At 32.1% G+C, this 20639-nt stretch overlaps 1 protein-coding gene across 1 annotated transcript; it reads right to left on the reverse strand.

Moving 5' to 3' along the window:
• Nucleotides 1–2101: 2101 nt before the first annotated feature.
• LOC148234501 (uncharacterized) lies at nucleotides 2102–12619 on the reverse strand. Its single transcript, XM_088188162.1, has 5 exons — nucleotides 12502–12619; nucleotides 5297–5427; nucleotides 4992–5212; nucleotides 4788–4917; nucleotides 2102–2787 (listed from the first exon to the last, which is right to left on the reverse strand). The coding sequence occupies exons 1-5, from the start codon at nucleotides 12551–12553 to the stop codon at nucleotides 2479–2481; spliced, it is 843 nt and encodes a 280-aa protein (XP_088044288.1). The 5' UTR covers nucleotides 12554–12619; the 3' UTR covers nucleotides 2102–2478.
• Nucleotides 12620–20639: the final 8020 nt, after the last annotated feature.

The raw sequence follows: 20639 nt of genomic DNA on the forward strand, positions 1-20639 counted from the left end.
TACAGTTAAAAATAAGTACTTTTTTCTAATTTTGAGTTCATTAGTTATATTTCCCACCTCTTTTTAATGTAGATTTTATATACAATATAAAGCTTAGGTCTTAATCTTTATGATACAAGTAAAATTGGCTGCGGATTTTTGTGGTTTTTAACACATTGCATACCATTATTCTTAAAAATGGGACGGGGCTTAGTCGCGAAAGTTAGGAGCTAAACGTTTTAAACTATTATAACTTTTTAATTAGGTGACGTGTTAACGTCAAATTTAAAATACAGTTTTATAATGATTATGATTTTTTAATTACATGATCAGCATGGTAAAATCAGTAAACCTCAAATTGTGGATCGCGTGCTAATAAAATAAAATAAAAATTTGCTTAGAATCACCAAATATACACATATTTAAAAAGGAAAACGATGCCGAGTATGATATAATACTAGTCAAATACTTTTTCTTGCTAAAAAAACAGCAAATATCAAACTTTGTGACATATACAATTTATTTTTTATTTTTAACACTTGACGCGGCGAAATTCGCACAACTGTTCAACACGGAATTCCTCTTCCTCGGGCCTACAATTTAAGAAATACTTTAAATACGTATTAAAATAAAATTGCATGAATTATTTCATGAAAATTAAAAAAAAAATTAAAAAAAAAAGTTTTTTTTCTATAATGTATTTTTAACACTTATAATATTATACATTTGACTACCAGCATAATTTTGGCCGCTCAGATCGGGAAAATACCCCACAGTGCGTCGTGTATATACAAAAATATCAATCATATTAAAAAAAAAAAAAATTTACGCCGAAATATTGCCCGATTGAATTTTTCGCATTGGTGAGCCTATATATTATTGAAGCATTATCGTTATTTTTATAGTTCTAAGCTATAGATATATAATTTTTAATAAATAAAATGTACATTTAAAAAAAAAAATTTAGCTACTACCGGTATTTAATTTATAATTAGTCAATTAATCGATAAATTAAAATCAAATCGATTATTTGCCTTTAATGGCTAGGATTATGCTTAGGATTGAACTAGTTATTAATGATAAAATAATGCATCTGATGTGTGAAGAAGATATTGATTGATTCTGTACAAAAGTAAGTTAATTGTGTAGCGATTCATACATTAGACACGAATCTGAGCTCCCGCCTTTATCCTAGTATTTTTTGGTTGTTTGATTATTGATGATTGTTAAATTAAAGTTGTGGTTGGAGTGGATTTGAGGTAATGGGTGGGGACGTGATTGGTAGTTGGCGGGTTAGGATAGCTTGTAGGCGTTTATGTTTGCGCTACGTGTTGTAAGTGAGGTCACCTTCGACCTCTTCGCTGAACGGACTACGCCTCGCTTCATGTACGAGCAGTGGCGTAGCTATGGAGGGGGGGGGGGGGTGGGGCGCCCCGGGCGGCACTTGTTATCATACTTGGTATTGTTTTCATTTTTAAATGTGTATATTTGGTGATTCTAAGCAAATTTTTATTTTATTTTATTAGCACGCGATCCACAATTATATTGTATATAAAATCTACATTAAAAAGAGGTGGGAAATATAACTAATGAACTCAAAATTAGAAAAAAGTACTTATTTTTAACTGTACTCAAATAAAATAATAATAATTGTCCAATGTACGAGTATGCAATCGACGCCGAGAAAACGATGCGTGCACTCGAAGGGATGACTGACTTCCGACCGATCGTGGGGGTGCTAGCGTTATGCAAGGAGTGGGGGAATTGTTGATTATTATCAGCTTTACAGAGCAAAATTTTTTTTTTTTAATTTTCATAATCGACTTTTGGCCGCCCAGATCGAGCAATTACCCCATCGTGCGACGGGCAGTAAACTTATAGGTCAATAGAAGCTCGATGGATAATATAGGCATATTTTTGATCTATGTATATTAGCTTTTCACGTATATTTTCTCGAATGTCATAATCAAACATTCAAACCAAGACAAAGCTCCGATTCATATAATTTGATTTGAGAAAAAATGATATATTTATATTATGTTATAAATGGTCACAATTTAAACACAAATTTACTTTTTATTATTTTATTAATCAAACTTTGCACTTAAGAGTGCTAGAAAATTACAAAAAAGTTACAAATGAAAATTATTGGATATACAAATACAGGAATATTACATTAAATTATATTTTTTTGTTTACACACTTACGAACTAATTAGTAATCTGAGATTTTTTAAATTTTTTAAATTTTATAAAAAAAATTATATTTTAAAGGAATTTTAAATATGTTCACATCATTAAATTAGCTATCAAAAAGGTACTAAACCTTATATTTTAAATAAATACTGAATTATTTGATAATAACAGCACATTAAATACAATATTACGAAAAGTTAATCAAATTATCACAAATCACAGTCTTACTTTTTAAAAGAAATAGATACCAACGTTTAAGACTTTAGTTTACAATCTTCTCATGACACGCAATTAACTAGTGCTATTACATGTTGGTTGCGTTATTAGTGTTATCCCTTTCAAATTTAAAGCCGAGCTCGGAAATAAATTGAGCCAAATATTTCTCACCCCCAGCAAAAGTGAAGAATTTATGATCCAACATTATACTGGCGTCAGTGAAGAAATGGTGACTTGAAATGCGGCATTCCGTTATATAATCTTTGTACTCATCAGTATGCTTAACAGAGGCGATTACAATCATTTGCGAATAATCGACCGTCGAAAAGTCCATAGGACTGCAAGTCGCAAGTTCCATGGACATTAAGGCAGCACGGCGCAAATCAAAGTCTCGGTTCTGAAAAAAAATATATAATGGTAAAATTTATGGCAGTTGATGACGACATCAAAGGAAATGTATCAACTTTCAGAGTTGCAATGTTTTTTAATAGTATTTAAGCATTTAAAACATAATACACCCATACCTCGCTGTACGGCCGCTCTTTATATGGCCTTTCGCTATAACGGCCCTTTTCAATTAAGGCACGTTTTCGATTAACGGCCTAAAATGTTTCGCTATAACGGCAAAAAAACTTTTTTTCGAAATCGATCTTTTAAAAAATTTAAAAATAGATTTAATTTGCATAATTTTAAAATGAAAGGTGAAGCAGCTAGCGCCGATGAGGCCGCATCTAAGGAATATACCAACATTTTAAAGGGAATTATTGAAATAGGTGGTCATAAACCTGAAAAAGTGTTTAACGTAGACGAAACAGGGCTTTATTGGAAGCGAATGCCTGATTGCACGTACATTTCAAAAACCGAAAAATCTGCGCCTGGTTATAAGGTGTCTAAAGAACGATTAGCTTTGCTACTTGGTGCAAATGCCGCGGATGATTTTAAGCTAAAACCACTTTTAATATATTTGTCCGAAAATCCAAGGTCTCTTAAAGTACTAAAGAAAAAACAATTAACCGTCATATGGAGATCCAACTAGAAAGCTTGGATGACTAAAGCTACTTTAGAGGATTGGATCAAATATCACTTTTGCACAGAAGTGAAAAAATATTTGCGAGACAATAACTTAAGCAACAAGGCTTTGCTAATTTTGGATAATGCACCAGGGCATCCTACTAATTTATCCAAACTATTTGAAGATGTCATGATTGAGTACCTTCCGAAAAATACAACAGCTCTGATCCAACCAATGGATCAGAGTGCAATAGCCACTTTTAAGGCATATTACCTACGTCGAACTTTCCGACAACTTATAAGGGAAACCGATGGTAAATCTTCAATTAAAACATTTTGGAAAAACTATAACATCAAGGATGCTGTTGACAGCATCAGTGAATCATGGAAGGAATTAAAATTAACAACAATGAACCATGTTTGGAAAAAAATATGGCCAGAATGTCTAAAAAGTACTGATGCAGAAGTTAATTGCATTCCTGAAATTAGGCAAAACATTTTGGATCTAGCACATGATCTCGGCTTTGAAGATTTGAACGAACGTGATGTGCTTGATCTACTTGAAGCTGATAATGAACCCCTTTCATATGAGGAACTCATTCAGTTGCAAGCAGAACCGGCATTTGATGAAGAGACAAAGCCTGTTGTATCCAAACAGCTAACATCAAAAAAATTGTCGAAAGCTTTTTCCTATTTCGAACAAGGAATAAACATCTTCCTTGAAAACGATCCTGACGTCGAACGTAGCGCAAAAGTTTCTCGAGGAATTAACTCAGCCATTAGCTGTTATTAATCACTGAAGAACGAAAGAGACAAAAAGGCAAGACAAACAACGTTGGACAATTTTTAAGCCAGGCCCATCCTTACCAGCGAAAAATGAGAACGACAGTGATCTGCAGGTTACCATTTCTTCATCGTTTTCAGATTAAAGCCATTTAAAAAAAATGATGTATGTATTCATACACATATTTTATGTAACATGAAGTTGTTTAATTTTTGTTTATGGATTATTGTTTGTTTTTGGAGTCTGTTATTATTTTATGTACAAATGTATGTACTTGTTATGTATGTATTTTTATTTAAATGAAATAAAAAGATAAAATGCATTTAAAATGATAAACCATGTTACATATTTAACAAATTTGGAACCGATCCCATTGAATTTGTATGAATTTGTATTAGAATATTTGATTCGTTATACGGCTTTTCTAGGCCGTAAAGCGAGGTATGGGTGTATAAAGTTCGTATAAATCACTTTATTTCAATTTTAAAGTTTGCCTCAAATAAAATAACAATTCATAACTAAAAAATTATGATACAAAAATACGATTAAGAAGGTTTGGATAAGTCTATACTACAATAATAAAAAAATATATAAATACTCACGGATTGGTACGAGGATTCGCCATACATTTCGTTGTTCGCTCCTTTTTTACCTGTCTCCAACGCCATTCCGAAATCACAGAGTTTCAATGTTCCATTTTTTCCAACTAATACGTTCCCACCGTGAATATCTCTATTAACATAAACATTAATTATTGTTATTATTTTGTACTAAATGGTTCATAAAATTTGCATGTGGCCACTCACCCGTGGAAAATATTTCGAGCATGCAAGTACGAAACTCCCTCATAAATCATCTTCATGATCGTGCATATTGTTACATTTTCGAACAGTCTATTCTTATCCCTCATCACACGTAATATAGCTTGCATTGTCAAATCGAATCTATCAAATATTAAATAAAAATGTTCTTGTTCTTCGACGACGCTCAATAGCTTTATCACGTTTTGGTGATTCAACTTCAGCAACTGTAACAATATATGATGAATACATTAGATCAGGGTTAAAGGATTATAACTGTAATATTTTAAATGTTAAGAAAATGCAATCACCACTATTTCATTTATTACAGCCAAAGGCGACACGCCTTTAACCCTTTTATATACTTTCACAGCAAGTTGCATGTTTATATGGTCATCGGATAATTTCGATGCTTCGTACACCCGTGCTTGAACTCCACCTCCTAAAAGGAAGAAGAAAACAATTGATAAAATATTTTTTTTAAAGCCAGATTAGAAAAAAAACAAGCGTGCTTTTGACATGCCTGAGACATATTTTTAAAGACATTGACAAATCAAATTAGACAAAAGTCCAACACTAAGGTGTTGTATTTAATCATATGGCTTATGGAGATTATTAAATAATACAGCTAAAATAAATTCATTAAGAATAATTATGTTTTTGAAATATAATGCATGAATCAACATCTGTTTATATGAATTAATTATGATATATGTTTTTTATTAAAGAAAAACTTTTTTAATATATTTAGATTATATTAAAACCATCGTAATCTAACAAGCTCTTCGTAGCTAACATTAAACAGGTCAATGTGCAATGCCAGCGTATTAATAAGGAGCCGAATGGCCACAACCATAGGAGAGCCGGAAAGCGCGGACGCCCTAGCCTCAACGTTCATCAAAAGAGGAAGCGATCGTGATTCTCGAAGACGATCTAAACCCCAAAACTGGAATTACTCGAGAACAGCTGATTGTCGACAGCACCCTTCAGTAGTTTGAAGAAATGCGACATACAACTTTCTGCGAGAACTCTCCTAAAAGAAAGGCGCTGTGATATTAGAACGGATAATAACCAAATATCATTTTGTAAAGGAACCTTAAAAACCATTTTTGAATTTTTTTCACTAATACGTCGTTCACGTGTAAAGAGAACCTCGTGGTTGCCGTTGTTTTAAGTGTTAATAAGTAATTTGTATATTTTTTCTAGATTTACAGTACGCTGCTTAGTATATTAAAATAATTAAAAATATATAATGGATAACATACTTTTATGCATTTCCATAATTAAGGGATATCTATATAAATAAAAAGTTAAAGCGTCTTGGCCACGTCACACGGAATGACGTCTTTCGAATTATCGTCCAAGCGGTCATGGAATTGTCGGCATTGATCCAGGTGTTCGGCATTTAACAAATTAGTTCGATAAGTATTATTTTCGAGCTGAATGTGTTGTAAAGAAGCGGGAAGAGCGCTCATATTTGCGGTGTGCAAAAATGCGCGTGAGGACGCTGCATTCCCACCCCCGCGGTCACAGCTGCGTATGAAGCGACGCGTGTCGGCGTGAAACGACATCGTGACGTCACCAAGATGCTCTTACATGAGTGTTTTGTGAATTCGCGTACCGGGGGGAAGGGGATTTATATAATAGATGATGGTCCGACAAATCCGATGTTGTCGGGCTTTTAATTCATATAACGTCTTTATTAAAATTTTATAAAATAGTTCAATTTTAGATGCCCGCCGCCGTTTAATGACATATTTTTCTCTTAAATGTTCACCGCTGATGATGTTATGTAGGTCAAAGCCACGTAAAATGGCTCAATCACGCTCCCGATAATTACACTAAATACACTACGTATTTTTCTTTGTAACTCATAAATTAAATTTTAGATGTTCTTGTTGATATTTCTTTGTACAAATATATCTTAAATTAGTACACCCATACCTCGATATACGGCCTTTCGCTATAACGGCCCTCTTCAATTAAGGCACGTTTTCGATTTACGGCCTTAAATGTTTCGCTATAACGGCAAAAATACTTTTTTTCGATGTCGATTTAAAAAAAAATTAAAAATAGATTTAATTTGCATAATTTTAAAATGAAAGGTGAAGCAGCTAGCGCCGATGAGGCCGCATCTAAGGAATAGCCCAACATTTTAAAGGGAATTATTGAAAGAGGTGGTCATAAACCTGAACAAGTGTTTTACGTAGACGAAACAGGGCTTTATTGGAAGCGAATGCCTGATTGCACGTACATTTCAAAAACCGAAAAATCTGCGCCTGGTTATAAGGTGTCTAAAGAATGATTACTTTGCTACTTGGTGCAAATGCCGCGGGTGATTTTAAGCTAAAACCACTTTTAATATATTTGTCCGAAAATCCAAGGCCTCTTAAAGGACTAAATAAAAATCAATTACCCGTCATATGGAGATCCAACAAGAAAGCTTGGATGACTAAAGCTACTTTAGAGGATTGGTTCAAAAATCACTTTTGCACAGAAATGAAAAAATATTTGCGAGACAAGGCTTTGCTAATTTTGGATAATGCACCAGGGCATTCTACTAATTTATCCAAACTATTTGAAGATGTCATGATTGAGTACCTTCCGAAAAATACAACAGCTCTGATCCAACCAATGGATCAGGGTGCATTAGCCACTTTTAAGGCATATTACCTACGCCGAACTTTCCGACAATTTATAAGGGAAACCGATGGTAAATCTTCAATTAAAACATTTTGGAAAAACTATAACATCAAGGATGCTGTTGACAGCATCAGTGAATCATGGAAGGAATTAAAATTAACAACAATGGACCATGTTTGGAAAAAAATATGGCCAGAATGTGTAAAAAGTACTGATGCAGAAGTTAATTGCCTTCCTGAAATTAGGCAAAACATTTTGGATCTAGCACATGATCTCGGCTTTGAAGATTTGAACGAACGTGATGTGCTTGATCTACTTGAAGCTGATAGGGAACCCCTTTAATATAAGAACTCATTCAGTTGCAAGCAGAACCGGCATTTGATGAAGAGACAGAGCCTGTTGTATTCAAACAGCTAACATCAAAAAAATTGTCAAAAGCTTTTTCCTATTTCGAACAAGGAATAAACATCTTCCTTGAAAACGATCCTGACGTCGAACGTAGCGCTAAAGTTTCTCGAGGAATTAACTCAGCCATTAGCTGTTATTAATCACTGAAGAACGAAAGAGACAAAAAGGCGAGACAAACAACGTTGGACAATTTTTTTAAGCCAGGCCCATCCTTACCAGCGAAAAATGAGAACGACACTGATCTGCAGGTTACCATTTCTTCATCGTCTTCAGATTAAAGCCATTTTAAAAAAAATTATGTATGTATTCATACACATATTTTATGTAACATGAAGTTGTTTAATTTTTGTTTATGGAATATTGTTGGTTTTTGGAGTCTGTTACTATTTTATGTACAAATGTATGTATTTTTGATTTAAATGAAATAAAAAAATAAAATGCATTTAAAATGATAAACCATGTTACATATTTAACAAATTTGGAACCGATCCCATTGAATTTGTATGAATTTGTATTAGAATAATTGATTCGTTATACGGCTTTTCGCTTTGCGGCCAAGTTTCGTGGAACGTATCTAGGCCGTAAAGCGAGGTATGGGTGTATTACATATTCGCACCCTACCACGTGCGACCCATAAATTAAATAAATGCTCGCCGCTGTTTAAATGTATCTCAAATTTCTGATATAATGACATAATACATTTCCGTCGTCACAAATGTATGTCAAACCCGTGTAAAATATGTATAAATTTAATAAAACACCGAACCATTTAGATTTTAGACAGTCGGACGAAGCTCAACTCTGATTTCGTAAATATATGATATTGAATTGTTAAATATTAATTGTGATAATTGATTTTAGGATGTTTTATTGTTATTGTTGCATAACAATGTCACAAAAACGACAAAATATTGATCGTCGCACAAATCAAGCCAAGAGAAAAAGAGAAGAAAGAAGAAATGAAACAGAAGCAAAGGTAGCCCAAATAAATGAACGAAATAAGATACAAACTTCACAGTCACGAGCTGCTGAATCATCACAACAACACGAAGTACGAAATAGGAATTATGCTGATCATATGCTGATCGAAATGAAAAACGTGAAAATGATCGAACGGTTCGTCCATTTTGTGCGTTATTCATAATTTTTGAGAAAAAATTATATTCTCAATTTAACCGATTTATAAAAAATGACCGAAAAACGGTAAATCAGTTTCTGTTTCAACCGATTTGGAAGCCCTAAGTTTGCTTTAGACAAAAACCATAACTATGTATTTCTATGGCTAAAAAGTTTGCGACTTTTGAGTTGGATGTATATCCTATATTTAGGAAAAAATATGAATATGAAGCTTTTGATGTATATGGCCTTTTAAACGTATCTGAATAATTTCCTAATACATACACAGATGCTGTTATCTCATTTATTGAAAAGTATCGCAATTATTTTACCATAAATGCGATATATTTATATAAGTAGTATCGACTCTTTGTCAGTGTTTTATTACAAACACATCCTAGTGTTTATCTCGGTGTCATATTGCATTTGTGGGTTTTGCAGTTTTTTTAGTTCTCATTGATTTGATGATTAATTAATTGAGAATAAATGACCGGAAACAGGCATTCTATTTACACATGATAAGACAATCGGGATAATATTACATGCCGTCGGAATACGACACTCTTTTTATTTGATAGTAAAAACGTGCTAAAAGAAAATCTTGACTTTATTAATGAAATTATAACAAAACTTAAAACTAGAAAAATTAAACTTTAGCATTACTTATAGACTTAAAAAGATTTTGACACAGTATACCGTAACATATTATTAGAGAAATTAAAATAAATTGGAATAGTAGGACCAACGCTAAATTCATTAAAAAGCTATTTAAATAGTAGACAACAAGTAATTGTAATAAATGATACACAAAGCGTATGTGAGGTGGTAAAGAGAGGAATTCCACAATGTTATATTTTGGGACCTTTATTATTTAATCTATACATAAATGATTTAACCCTATAGAAACAACTGTATACTAATGATACAGTGATAATACATAACAGAATGATTTGATCCATGTTTGTAAATGGATAAGATTAAACAAATTAAAAAAACAACTATATGATATTCAATGATAATTTTGATATTAAAATTACTGTAAATAATTCTCTAACTACAAAAAAAGTGATTTAATTTTTATAAGCATATTAATTACATAATAAAAAAATATTAACAATGGCAAAAATTTTATACAGGTTACAAAATATATTATCGTATAAAACTAGATTAAACATTTATTATGCACATATGCATAGTTATCTTCGAGGTGATGACCGCGTGAGCCTCCATTTTCAAATAACATCATTTCTTGGTTTATAATGGACATGAGGCTAGTGCAATTTCGAACTTTTGGTTCACATGTCATAAAGCTTTATGATCACTTAAATATTGCTACGAATTTTCTGACTCTATTTACTATATCGTTGATGCGGTGATTTTCAGATTCAGAATAAGCCATTGTAAATCCTTTTTCATCTTCGTATCCATCAGTAAATTGATATTGATCATTTTTTTCATAGCATGATTCCAAAGATTCAGTTGGAATTTTTTCGTAAAAGACATTTTCAGAAATGGCGAGGTGAATTCCATGAATGGTGCATAATTGATGTTCAGGCATTAAAAGTTTAGCAACGCAAACCATAACGCTTGCCCCGTCTGTTACTATAGAAACTATATCGTTATTCAATGATATATGATGGTTTTCCAGACATTTCTTCAATAATTGAACACAAGCATCCATGCACCCGAGATAAACCAATATTCCAAAATTTTTCAGTGCACATTAATGTTCATGTAGCGTTTATTGGCGACCGATGTCCATTCGTCAAACGTTTTCCATTTTTTTACATTCATCAATTTCATCAATAATTTTATTACTGTAATCGACTACACGATTCCTTATCGAAGTTACAGAAGAAGGAAAAGATTGGTATCTTTTGGCTATAAGAGCTGCTCTCAAATCAATATTGAATGGTAAACCATCTCGAGAAGCACAGCATCGAGTGATTGATCTTCTTTGGTTAAAAAATAGTCGGATATTAATTTTCTTTTCAACGGTCAATCAAACGATTTGTGGTTTTTTCGGTACAATTGACAAAAGATGGCTCGTGAATTTTCATTTGGTGTATTGAAAGTGTATGCAGTCCTTTGGTAGATCCTCCGCCAGTTTAAAAAACCACACTGCACTCTTTAAATTTAGCTGTTAAAAAGAATTTCTATATCGAATTAATATCACCATCTTTTTTATGAATATTATATTTCGGTTGTTAATCTATTATTGAAGGGCGAAAATATTTTATTGAAATATAATGTACGAGGGCATGGGTCTCATTTTAATGCAATCTGATATTCCTGGTCATATACTATCTAACAGAAGCAATTTTTTGCTGATTTATCATTTTTTTATTGTTGTAAAACAAGGGCTCATTAAAGGTAATAAATAACGTTTTAATTGACGACAAATCCATTACGATCCAGGACTTTAGGATAAATTTTGTGTTTCACATTCATTAAAACATTATTTATCACCTTAAATGAGCTCTAGTTTTGCTGTTTTATATTTTTCGCTCTCGAATTCTTTTAAATACAACGGAATTTTAACCCAGTAAATAATTTATTACCCGCCAGCATCCGGTGTTACACAGAAACCACTTGTAGCTCGCGCAAGTATCTACACGAAATTAACGATTTTGTTAATAATAATTCGATTATGCTTGATAAATCAATCAATCCCGAAAATTTTGGGATTATGTTTTATAATCCCGGGGCTTATCAGGTACTAAAAATCGTTCGGGATCCCGGGATCGGAATCCCTAACTCGGACTCTAAACCCGGTCTATGACCCGGCGGGTCCGAATCTTTTTTTTATACAATAATATTCTAATACGAATGTCACCTATTGACTTGTTTCACAGACTTGAGAATATATGTGTATTGCAATAAGTAAGAACTTAACCTAAGAAGTACCAACAACTTTTTTGTGGAAATAAAATCGCAGATAAATAATTTACTGAATGAATATTTGAGATACTATAGGGAATAGGACCGCGGGGTCCAAAAAACTCGGGTTTTCCCAAACCCTAGATGCGATGCAAAGCATAAAGTAATACGTTAGCTCAAAACTTATTGTGCTTAAAGCGAAACATACTTTGAAATCCACAGTATAGAAAAATAATGCAAATCAGCGACGCATGTTGAATACAACGCAAAGCACCAGCATCAGCATCAGAAGAAAAATCACCGGATCGTAAACAAAATCAAGAATCGACTACGCGTCGATCAGCGCAAAATACAAAAACCATATCAAAGAAATGCATATTTATTTATTATAACATGCAACGCGATGGCGTCCTAAATGGAAAATTGACACCCGGACACAATAAATAGTCATTAAATCAATATCACTTACCAATGCACTTGCCGAGTATAAAGTTTCCAGGCTTGCAGATGGTTCCGAACATGTTGAAGGCACTGTTAATAGCACGCACAACACTAGTATCGTCAAGCGCAGACCGGAGCAGTGGCTGCGCCGGCAACTGGTAGACGACTCCCACCACGCTTTCCACGTCGCCTATCATCAAGCGGAAGGCGGAGCTTGCAGAGAGGCGGAGTGGGGGCTGTCCCGCAGTGGTGTCTAAGGTGGGGTACGTGTACCCCAGAAGCATGGTCGGTTTTAGCTCATTTAGTGCCCCAGGCAAAACTAAGTAGCCCCCTCATATGTTTAAATATTATATATGTACAAATTTTACTTTCTCATTAATTATCTCACACGAATAAGTTTAAAATTTATAGTAATTCAAAATAAATAAATAATGGTTGTTATTGTATTATAATTATTTAATACGCTAAAATACAGCGGCGAAAACAATTTTGATTAGACCTATCATCAAATCAGCTTTTTAACAGTATTGTGTAGTATGTGAGAATTATACCCAATTTCAATTACATTTGAATTAAAGTTTTTTAATTCCATAAATTTAATTTTAAAACCGTTGTGATTGAATCCGCTATACTAACTGATGTTTCGTTTTCGAGTGAGTAGGTAGCTTAATAATTTTGTATTAATGCCCTATTGTTTGTTAAAATACAGTACAATTAATAAATAAATAATGATACATTTTTGTACATCGGTATTTTTTGAAACAATTTTGTTAAATCGGGATTTTTAGATACAATTTGTCAGTTGAACTCGGTACAGTCCCGCTCAAATAGGGTATTCCCAAAAAACTCGTGCTAGAACGCACTAGTGACGTCACGATGACGTTTTACGCCGGCGCCGAAATCAGTTCCACAAATGCTCACAGGCGTCGCTACATACGCCGCTGCGATCGCTGGGGTGGGAACGCGACGTCCTCACGCGCTTCTGCGCCAGCGCATTTTTCTACTTATCGCAAATATCCCGCTTCTTTTCAACACATTCAGCTCGAACATAATACTTATCGAGCTAATTTGTTAAATGCTGAACACCTGGATCAATGGATGCCGACAATTCCAAGACCGCGTGGACGATCATTCGAAAGACGAATACGCAATCGCGTATCCTTTGCAGGTTTTTATTTTTATTATAATCAAATTTAACACTTTACCGACCGGCAGTTTCACTACCAGACTTACGCTAAATACCGGCACTTTTTCGCAAAACTTCGCGAATTTTACCTTTTTTATTTAAATTTATGTATCTTTTGATACGGTCCGAATATTTCGTTGAATTTTTCTAGACATGTTATAAATGTATCAATGCATCAATTCAAGTTATTATTAGATGGTTCTCAACATGTGGTTCGCCGGAAATAAAAAAATAATTATTACTTTTCCTTATTATTAGATTTTTAAAATGATTATCTTGATTTTAAAATTATAAAAACGAATAACCAAGAAATTTTAATAAAAATAATTTAAATTGAGTTAACCAGCGGTTCTCAAACTTTTTTTAATTTGTAAAAACTTTTTTCAAGCAAACTTTTCTTTTGTATTGTGACATTTTTACTAATATGAGTTTACTGATATATAATTCATTTGCAATAAAATATTCACTAACCGTTGTAATTCACTCCATCTTAATGTGAAATTTTCCAGGCACATACACAGATAATTTACATTGTCTTTCACGTGTAAATCACTTTTCACAATAACTAGTTATATAATGAAAGTTTAAAGTGTCTCGATTTTTTACCGTTTTTTGCAATTGCAACAATATTACCCCATATCGTTTATATTTGGTTTCAAATATTCGTAATTTTGCATGGGATCATACCCTCATCCAGAGATATGTTTTGGCTTGGTTTGTACATATTTTTTAATCTTTCGGAGAAATAATCAATTATTTTTTGTATTATACTTTGAACAGTAATCCTACATTATCAGGAACATTTTCATTATTGGAAAAACGCAGGTAACGTAATATTTGATAAAACATATTTCTACTCATGGTTTTTGTAAATATCAAGGTTCCTATTAATGGATTTATTGTCTAATACAGGTGTATTGAGCCTTTTTTTACCAGGCCCATTAGCAATATCAACTCAAACCAATTTTTTAATTCTGGTACCGTTACATCCACCCATTTTTTAGATTTTATTTGCAGTTTGTATCTGTTGATGTGTTGATTATGGTGTCTATTCGTTTCTTCTGCAATAACGGGAAACAAGTCATCTTCAATAAAGTTTTGTGTCTTGTAAAGTGTCTTCTAAATATTTTTCTTGTTCATCTTCCTCATTGCTCATGAGCATCATAGCATGTGGACGATTTCTTTCATGAACAGAGGAGTCTGAATCAGTATCACTATAATTTTCATTTTCACTTGGAATATCTATATATATTTAACACTATATTAAATAACATAAACTGTAATTATCTTCACGTAGATTCTACACTCGTATCTAACTAAAAAACTATGTTTTATAAACAGTTCGTAATATTTTTCGAATATTCACTCGAGCACACGAAAACCAGATACACTTCACACGATAGTATAACTTAAACTTAATTCTTATCCATAAGTTTTTATGTGTATCGTGCTAATAATTCAAAAATAATAAATCGAAAAAATTCCCACTTTCTAAAATAATGTGTCACTGAGATTCGGTATTTCCAGTAAGCCAGTAATATCTGACGGGAGATAATATTTATTCACAAAAAATATGTTGGAATTTCCTTATAACAGGATAGAAAAAAATACAATAGAATCTTACTAATCTGACAATCTTGAGATTCTCAGTAATCCAATACTATCTAATGGTTAATGATATGATAACTTTTTAGTGTCTTGTACTTTTTATATATGTACATCGTATTTTTTAATTTTATGTAATTTGACATTATTTCTAAATAAACCCATTTACCTAATAAATTATTTTTAAATATACATATTTATATGTTTGTGTATAAAATATCATATTTTATACACAAACTGGATAAAAGTTTTTAGAAATTTGAAAAAGTTTGAGAACCGCTGGTTAATTCAATTTAAATTATTTTTATTTAAGTTCCTAGATTACTTGCTTTTATAATTTTAAAATCATCAATCAATTTTAAAATCTAATAATAAGGAAATGTAATAATTAATTTCTATTTCCGGCGAACCACATGTTGAGAACCACTTAATAATGGCTTGAATTGATGCATTGTTACATTTATAACATGTCTAGAAAAATTTGTTAAAATATTCGGACCACATCAAAAGATACATAAGTTTGTCTGGTAGTGAAACTGCCTGATGAATGAAATATAAAATATATTTATAAAACCTTCGCATTTGTCTAAATATAATTTAAAAAAAAAAAAAAAAAAAAAATGAAATTCATACATTTATTTAGTCATCTCTTAAAAAAAAGCAAATAAAACACTAAACATATATTTTTAATTTGACATGGAAACGAAAACATACACAGGACGCCAATTGGCGTCTGCGGTGTTTAACTTTCGGCACACTCAGGACGCCAATTGGCGTGAGCGGTAGGTAAAGTGTTAAAATAACATACTTGGGGTCGCTCGAATTTGTCCAAAAAACGAAGACATTGAAAGTTCAAACTCTTCGGAATATAAAAATCAACTGCCCCGGCCCCTGATCTTCGAGACGTTATTATTTTTTTTAATTCTCGGCGGTAATTTGATCTTAATGTGTTTATTTTTTTAAATAGCGCTTCTAAAGAAATATTCACCATTTTATTTTCATGCTCTTTTCTTATAATAAATACAAATATTTTATTGCTTTTGGAAACAAAAATAATAGGAATACATTTAATTCTGACCATTTTGCTAATAAAATTCTGACTATTTTGAATACAATTTGATTTAAATTCTGGCTATTTAATTACAAGTCGTAAATATATACCATCTATTAAAATAAAAAGTACTTTTTATCATAATACATATTCCGTTGTGCAAATATCAACACATTTAGATTTATTTATCTCTTTTAAACTTTATGTACTCGATTTTGTACTATTTATTACTCTTCACCTGACTAATATTTTTTTAAGAATGTTAAAGAGTTTTGCTACTTGTTTTTCTAACACGGCCTAGCGATTCAGATGTATGAAACGATTATATTGCAAAACAATAAGTTCAAGTGAAAGGTCTTATCGCGGTGCATTTCGCAACGTTAAACCTTTGATCTATTTTAAGAACAAGAACACAGTGAACAAATACTTGTCGATGCACGGGTTTAAAGCTCTTTTTGTTAATTTAGTACAGGCATTTTAAACCGTACGCCAAATATTTGCATACCAGACTTCCCTTAAAAATATTTCGGACCACCTATTGAGAAATAATTTTAGTAACGTTGTAGAAAGTTGATTAATATTCTTAGTAATGTCAACAATAGTAGCGACGATTAAAATGAGCTTTAGTAAATTATATTCACCGCCGTTTTCATATATTTTGCTTATAGATAAGAAAACGATTAGTATAGTGAAAAAAGTTAACACTGCAATAAACAACAGTGTATCGTTGATGCCATCTAAAAAAACAAAACGTGTTTAACTTTAACTAAGGAAATATAACGAATTTTGCCAAATGATCGCTTAAACGTTTTTATTTATTAAATAATATTATTACTCTACTACTTTTTTAATCCACGAAGAATTTCGTACTCTAATATTGCGCAAAAAGTTCATGATTTACGATTGCCATCGGAACTATATTACGGATTGTAAAATATTTCTCGAAATTCGTTAACTTAAAACGGGACGTCCACTCTTTGCTGTCATCGATGAGGATGACAGCAAAGAGTGCTGAAAGGATGCAAGTCTGGTATTTTGAACCCTCTTCGATTTATATTTAATTTAAATTTTGAGTTGTGGAAATGCTCTAAGGTCACCCCGATTCATAAAAAGGGTGTCAAGTCTCACCTGCAAAAGTATTTGAAATTATCTTACATAAATACATTTTTAATCATTGCTTCTCGAGCACCAATATGGTTTCCGTCAATCTCGATTCACTGTCACTAACCCTATGTTTTTTTCTAACTTTGCATCGAGATCATTGAACTCTGATTTACAAATGGGCGTCATATACACAGTTTTTGAAAAGACGTACGATAAAGTTAATCACGATTTACTCGTGAATAAATGATATAATTTCGGGTTTTCTGGAGGTTTCATAAACCTATTCTCAAATTACTTGACCAAAAGATAAAAAGCATATCTAAACCAAATTTTGACGAATAGGAGGGCGCAAAAACATTTATCACTTCTCAGAAGTCAAAAATTCACGTCAAAAGCAATAAAATCGTATTGGCGCCTTTACAATGGGAACATAATGCGATTACTTCTATAACAATTTGCAAATTTTATGCACAAAATAAAATACATTTCAAGATAATATTTAAAATATGTCATATTTTACTTCGTTGTATAGTTATTTTTGCATAGCATCATCAAGTAAACTACTTTTTACAAGACCCTTCTCAAATAGTTCACTTAGTGATTTTTTTTTATATTTTTCAGTAAATTTTCCTGGCCAACAATATTTGGGTTTATACGTTTCCAGTCGTTATATCCTTCCAAATTACTAAATGAATTATTGGTTGCAGATACGGATTACAGGAAGATTTGAAGATTTTATTTTACGTTGGTAAGCAACAAATTTAGAAATACTGGAACTGGCTATAGAAATATTATCTATAGACACATTAGGATCAGTGGCTATAATATTTTGATTTTTAATTCTACTTGGGTTACTGATATGTAATTATTTTGAGTCAGCCAGTTTTATTACTCTGTTCACATTTTAGCTTTCAATTTGTAACATAAAAAACGGTGATTTTAAATTTTCTAACAATTAGTATGTATGTATGTATGTATGTGTTTTATATCTAATCTTTTTTTTTTTTTACTAAAACCGTGTTATGTCAACCATGTTATATAAGAATGTATGTGTCACAATTCATATTTATATAATACAATTCAAATGATTTGTATTATATAATTATGAATTGTGACACATAAATACTTATATAACATGGTTTATATAAGTATGTATACGAGATATTAAATTACACCCAAAGCTGGCAGTAACCAAAGAGGAGCCCAGGTGCGAAAACAATAACAAAAAACATAAATACAATATCAACAGTCAATACTTACATCACAAAAAGTTCACTTTTTATAATATTAATATAATAAATACTAGCACATATAAATTATTGATAGAGAGATATTTTTTATAACTTAACGCTTTAACGTTTTATAGCATTAATTTTTGTTTATTAGGAAAAAATAACTGTAAACATGCATATAAAGTAACAAATGAAAATCAATCATTCTATAGTTTTAAAACTGAAATTGATCTGCAAGAACTGAAAAATTTAAATGGATGGTATACCTTATTCCACAAATGCGATTGTAGAATAAGGTATACCATCAGAAATTAAAGAAATTGTTCAATCCAATAATAAAATGTTATTGATAATTGTTGTATTAACCACCATAATCAAAAAAACTACCCTGATATTATGAATTCGATTCTGTATCGAAGGTGTTGAAATATTCGAATGGTCGAAGCTATATTGTTTCGCTAAATAATGAATTCTCGATACCACATTCTTATGTGGTATCGAGAATTCATTCTACATATATGCTAATGCCATTCCCATTTTAAAAAATTCTGACTTATCGACGTACACTAACGAAACAGTCATTATAACTAGGGCCCTCTGCACACGGAGCAACTGTTTTGCAACTCGAGTTGCAAATTCGTTGCATACTAGTCACACACACAACCAGTTAGCAATCAAATTAAAATCTCACACCGCACACGAGCGCAACTTATTCTGGATTATTCGGAGCAAAGCTCTATAAGTTTGTAGTCACAAAGCTGTTTTTCGCAAAATGTCAATTAGTAGTTCAGATGAAGAAGACTTAATTGGCTATTAGAGCATTAGAGCAGGGAATATTGGTGTCATCCCTATATACAGAGAAATATCAAGTCAAATCTGTTTGTAGCAGCAGAACAACTGAATCAAACAGACAAAAAGTTTATAATATTCTATAGAATGTCCAAAGATTCTTACCTGGAATTGTTGAGAATGCTTACTCTTTCTATAAAGAAGATTTTTATTATTTTGATCCAAATACAAAATTACAAAACTCCAATAAAAGAAGTAAACATTACATTTTTAACTATATATGTATATTATAATAGTTTCTATAATATATTATATATTGGTGAAATTGAGGCACTGCCGAAAACGTTATTTTAAAGCGTAAACGACAATTTACGAATTGACCGCTTCACTCATTTCTTGAACTTTTTGTGAAGACACGTGCAACCATGCAACGCAACTGTTTTGTGACTAGGAAAAAAGATCGCATGCAAACAGTTGTTGACTGATTTGAAATCGGTTTGGTTTTAGGCCCTCCGCACACGGAGCAACTGTTTTGCAACTCGAGTTGCAAACCAGTTGCGCATGCAACTATTTGGTGACCACACCTGTGTACGGGAGTGTGTGTCCGTACACGAGCGACTAAAACCAAATCGATTTCAAATCATTCAGCAACTGGTTGCATGCGATCTTTTTTCCTAGTCACAAAACAGTTGCGTTGCATGGTTGCACGTGTCTTCACAAAAAGTTCAAGAAATGAGTGAAGCGGTCAATTCGTAGATTGTCGTTTACGTTTCAAAATAACGTTTTCGGCAGTGCCTCAATTTCACCAATATATAATATAAAAACTATTATAAGATACATATATATAATAGTTCAAAATGTAATGTTTACTTATTTTTTAGAGTTTTGTATTTGGATCAAAATAATAAAAATTTTACCTCACAGTCAATAATATTCTTTCTTCTGCAGTCACTCATTTCCTCATATTTGTGTCCATCTTCTTTATGGAAGGAGTAAGCATCCTCAACAATTCCAGGTAAGTATCTTTGGACATTCTATAGAATGCTATAAACTTTTGTACTGCTGCTACAAACAGATTTGACTTGAATTTCTCTGTATATAGGGATGACACGAATATTCCCTGCTCTAATGCTCTAATAGTCAATTAAGTCTTCTTCATCTGAACTACTACTTGACATTTTGCGAAAAACAGATTTATG

The sequence above is a fragment of the Plectrocnemia conspersa genome, unplaced genomic scaffold (assembly GCF_051122295.1).
Source record: "Plectrocnemia conspersa isolate PC_06_02 unplaced genomic scaffold, ASM5112229v1 ptg000006l, whole genome shotgun sequence".
Classification (NCBI taxonomy): domain Eukaryota; kingdom Metazoa; phylum Arthropoda; class Insecta; order Trichoptera; family Polycentropodidae; genus Plectrocnemia; species Plectrocnemia conspersa.

Excerpts from the sequence above, each read along its gene's own strand:
- LOC148234501 (XM_088188162.1), bottom strand. The coding sequence starts at position 12,553 with ATGTTCGGAACCATCTGCAAGCCTGGAAACTTTATACTCGGCAAGTGC. Across the intron at positions 5,428-12,501 it reads TATACTCGGCAAGTGCATTG|GAGGTGGAGTTCAAGCACGG; the intron begins GTAAGTGATATT and ends TCTTCCTTTTAG. Across the intron at positions 2,788-4,787 it reads GCGAATCCTCGTACCAATCC|AACCGAGACTTTGATTTGCG; the intron begins GTGAGTATTTAT and ends ATTTTTTTTCAG.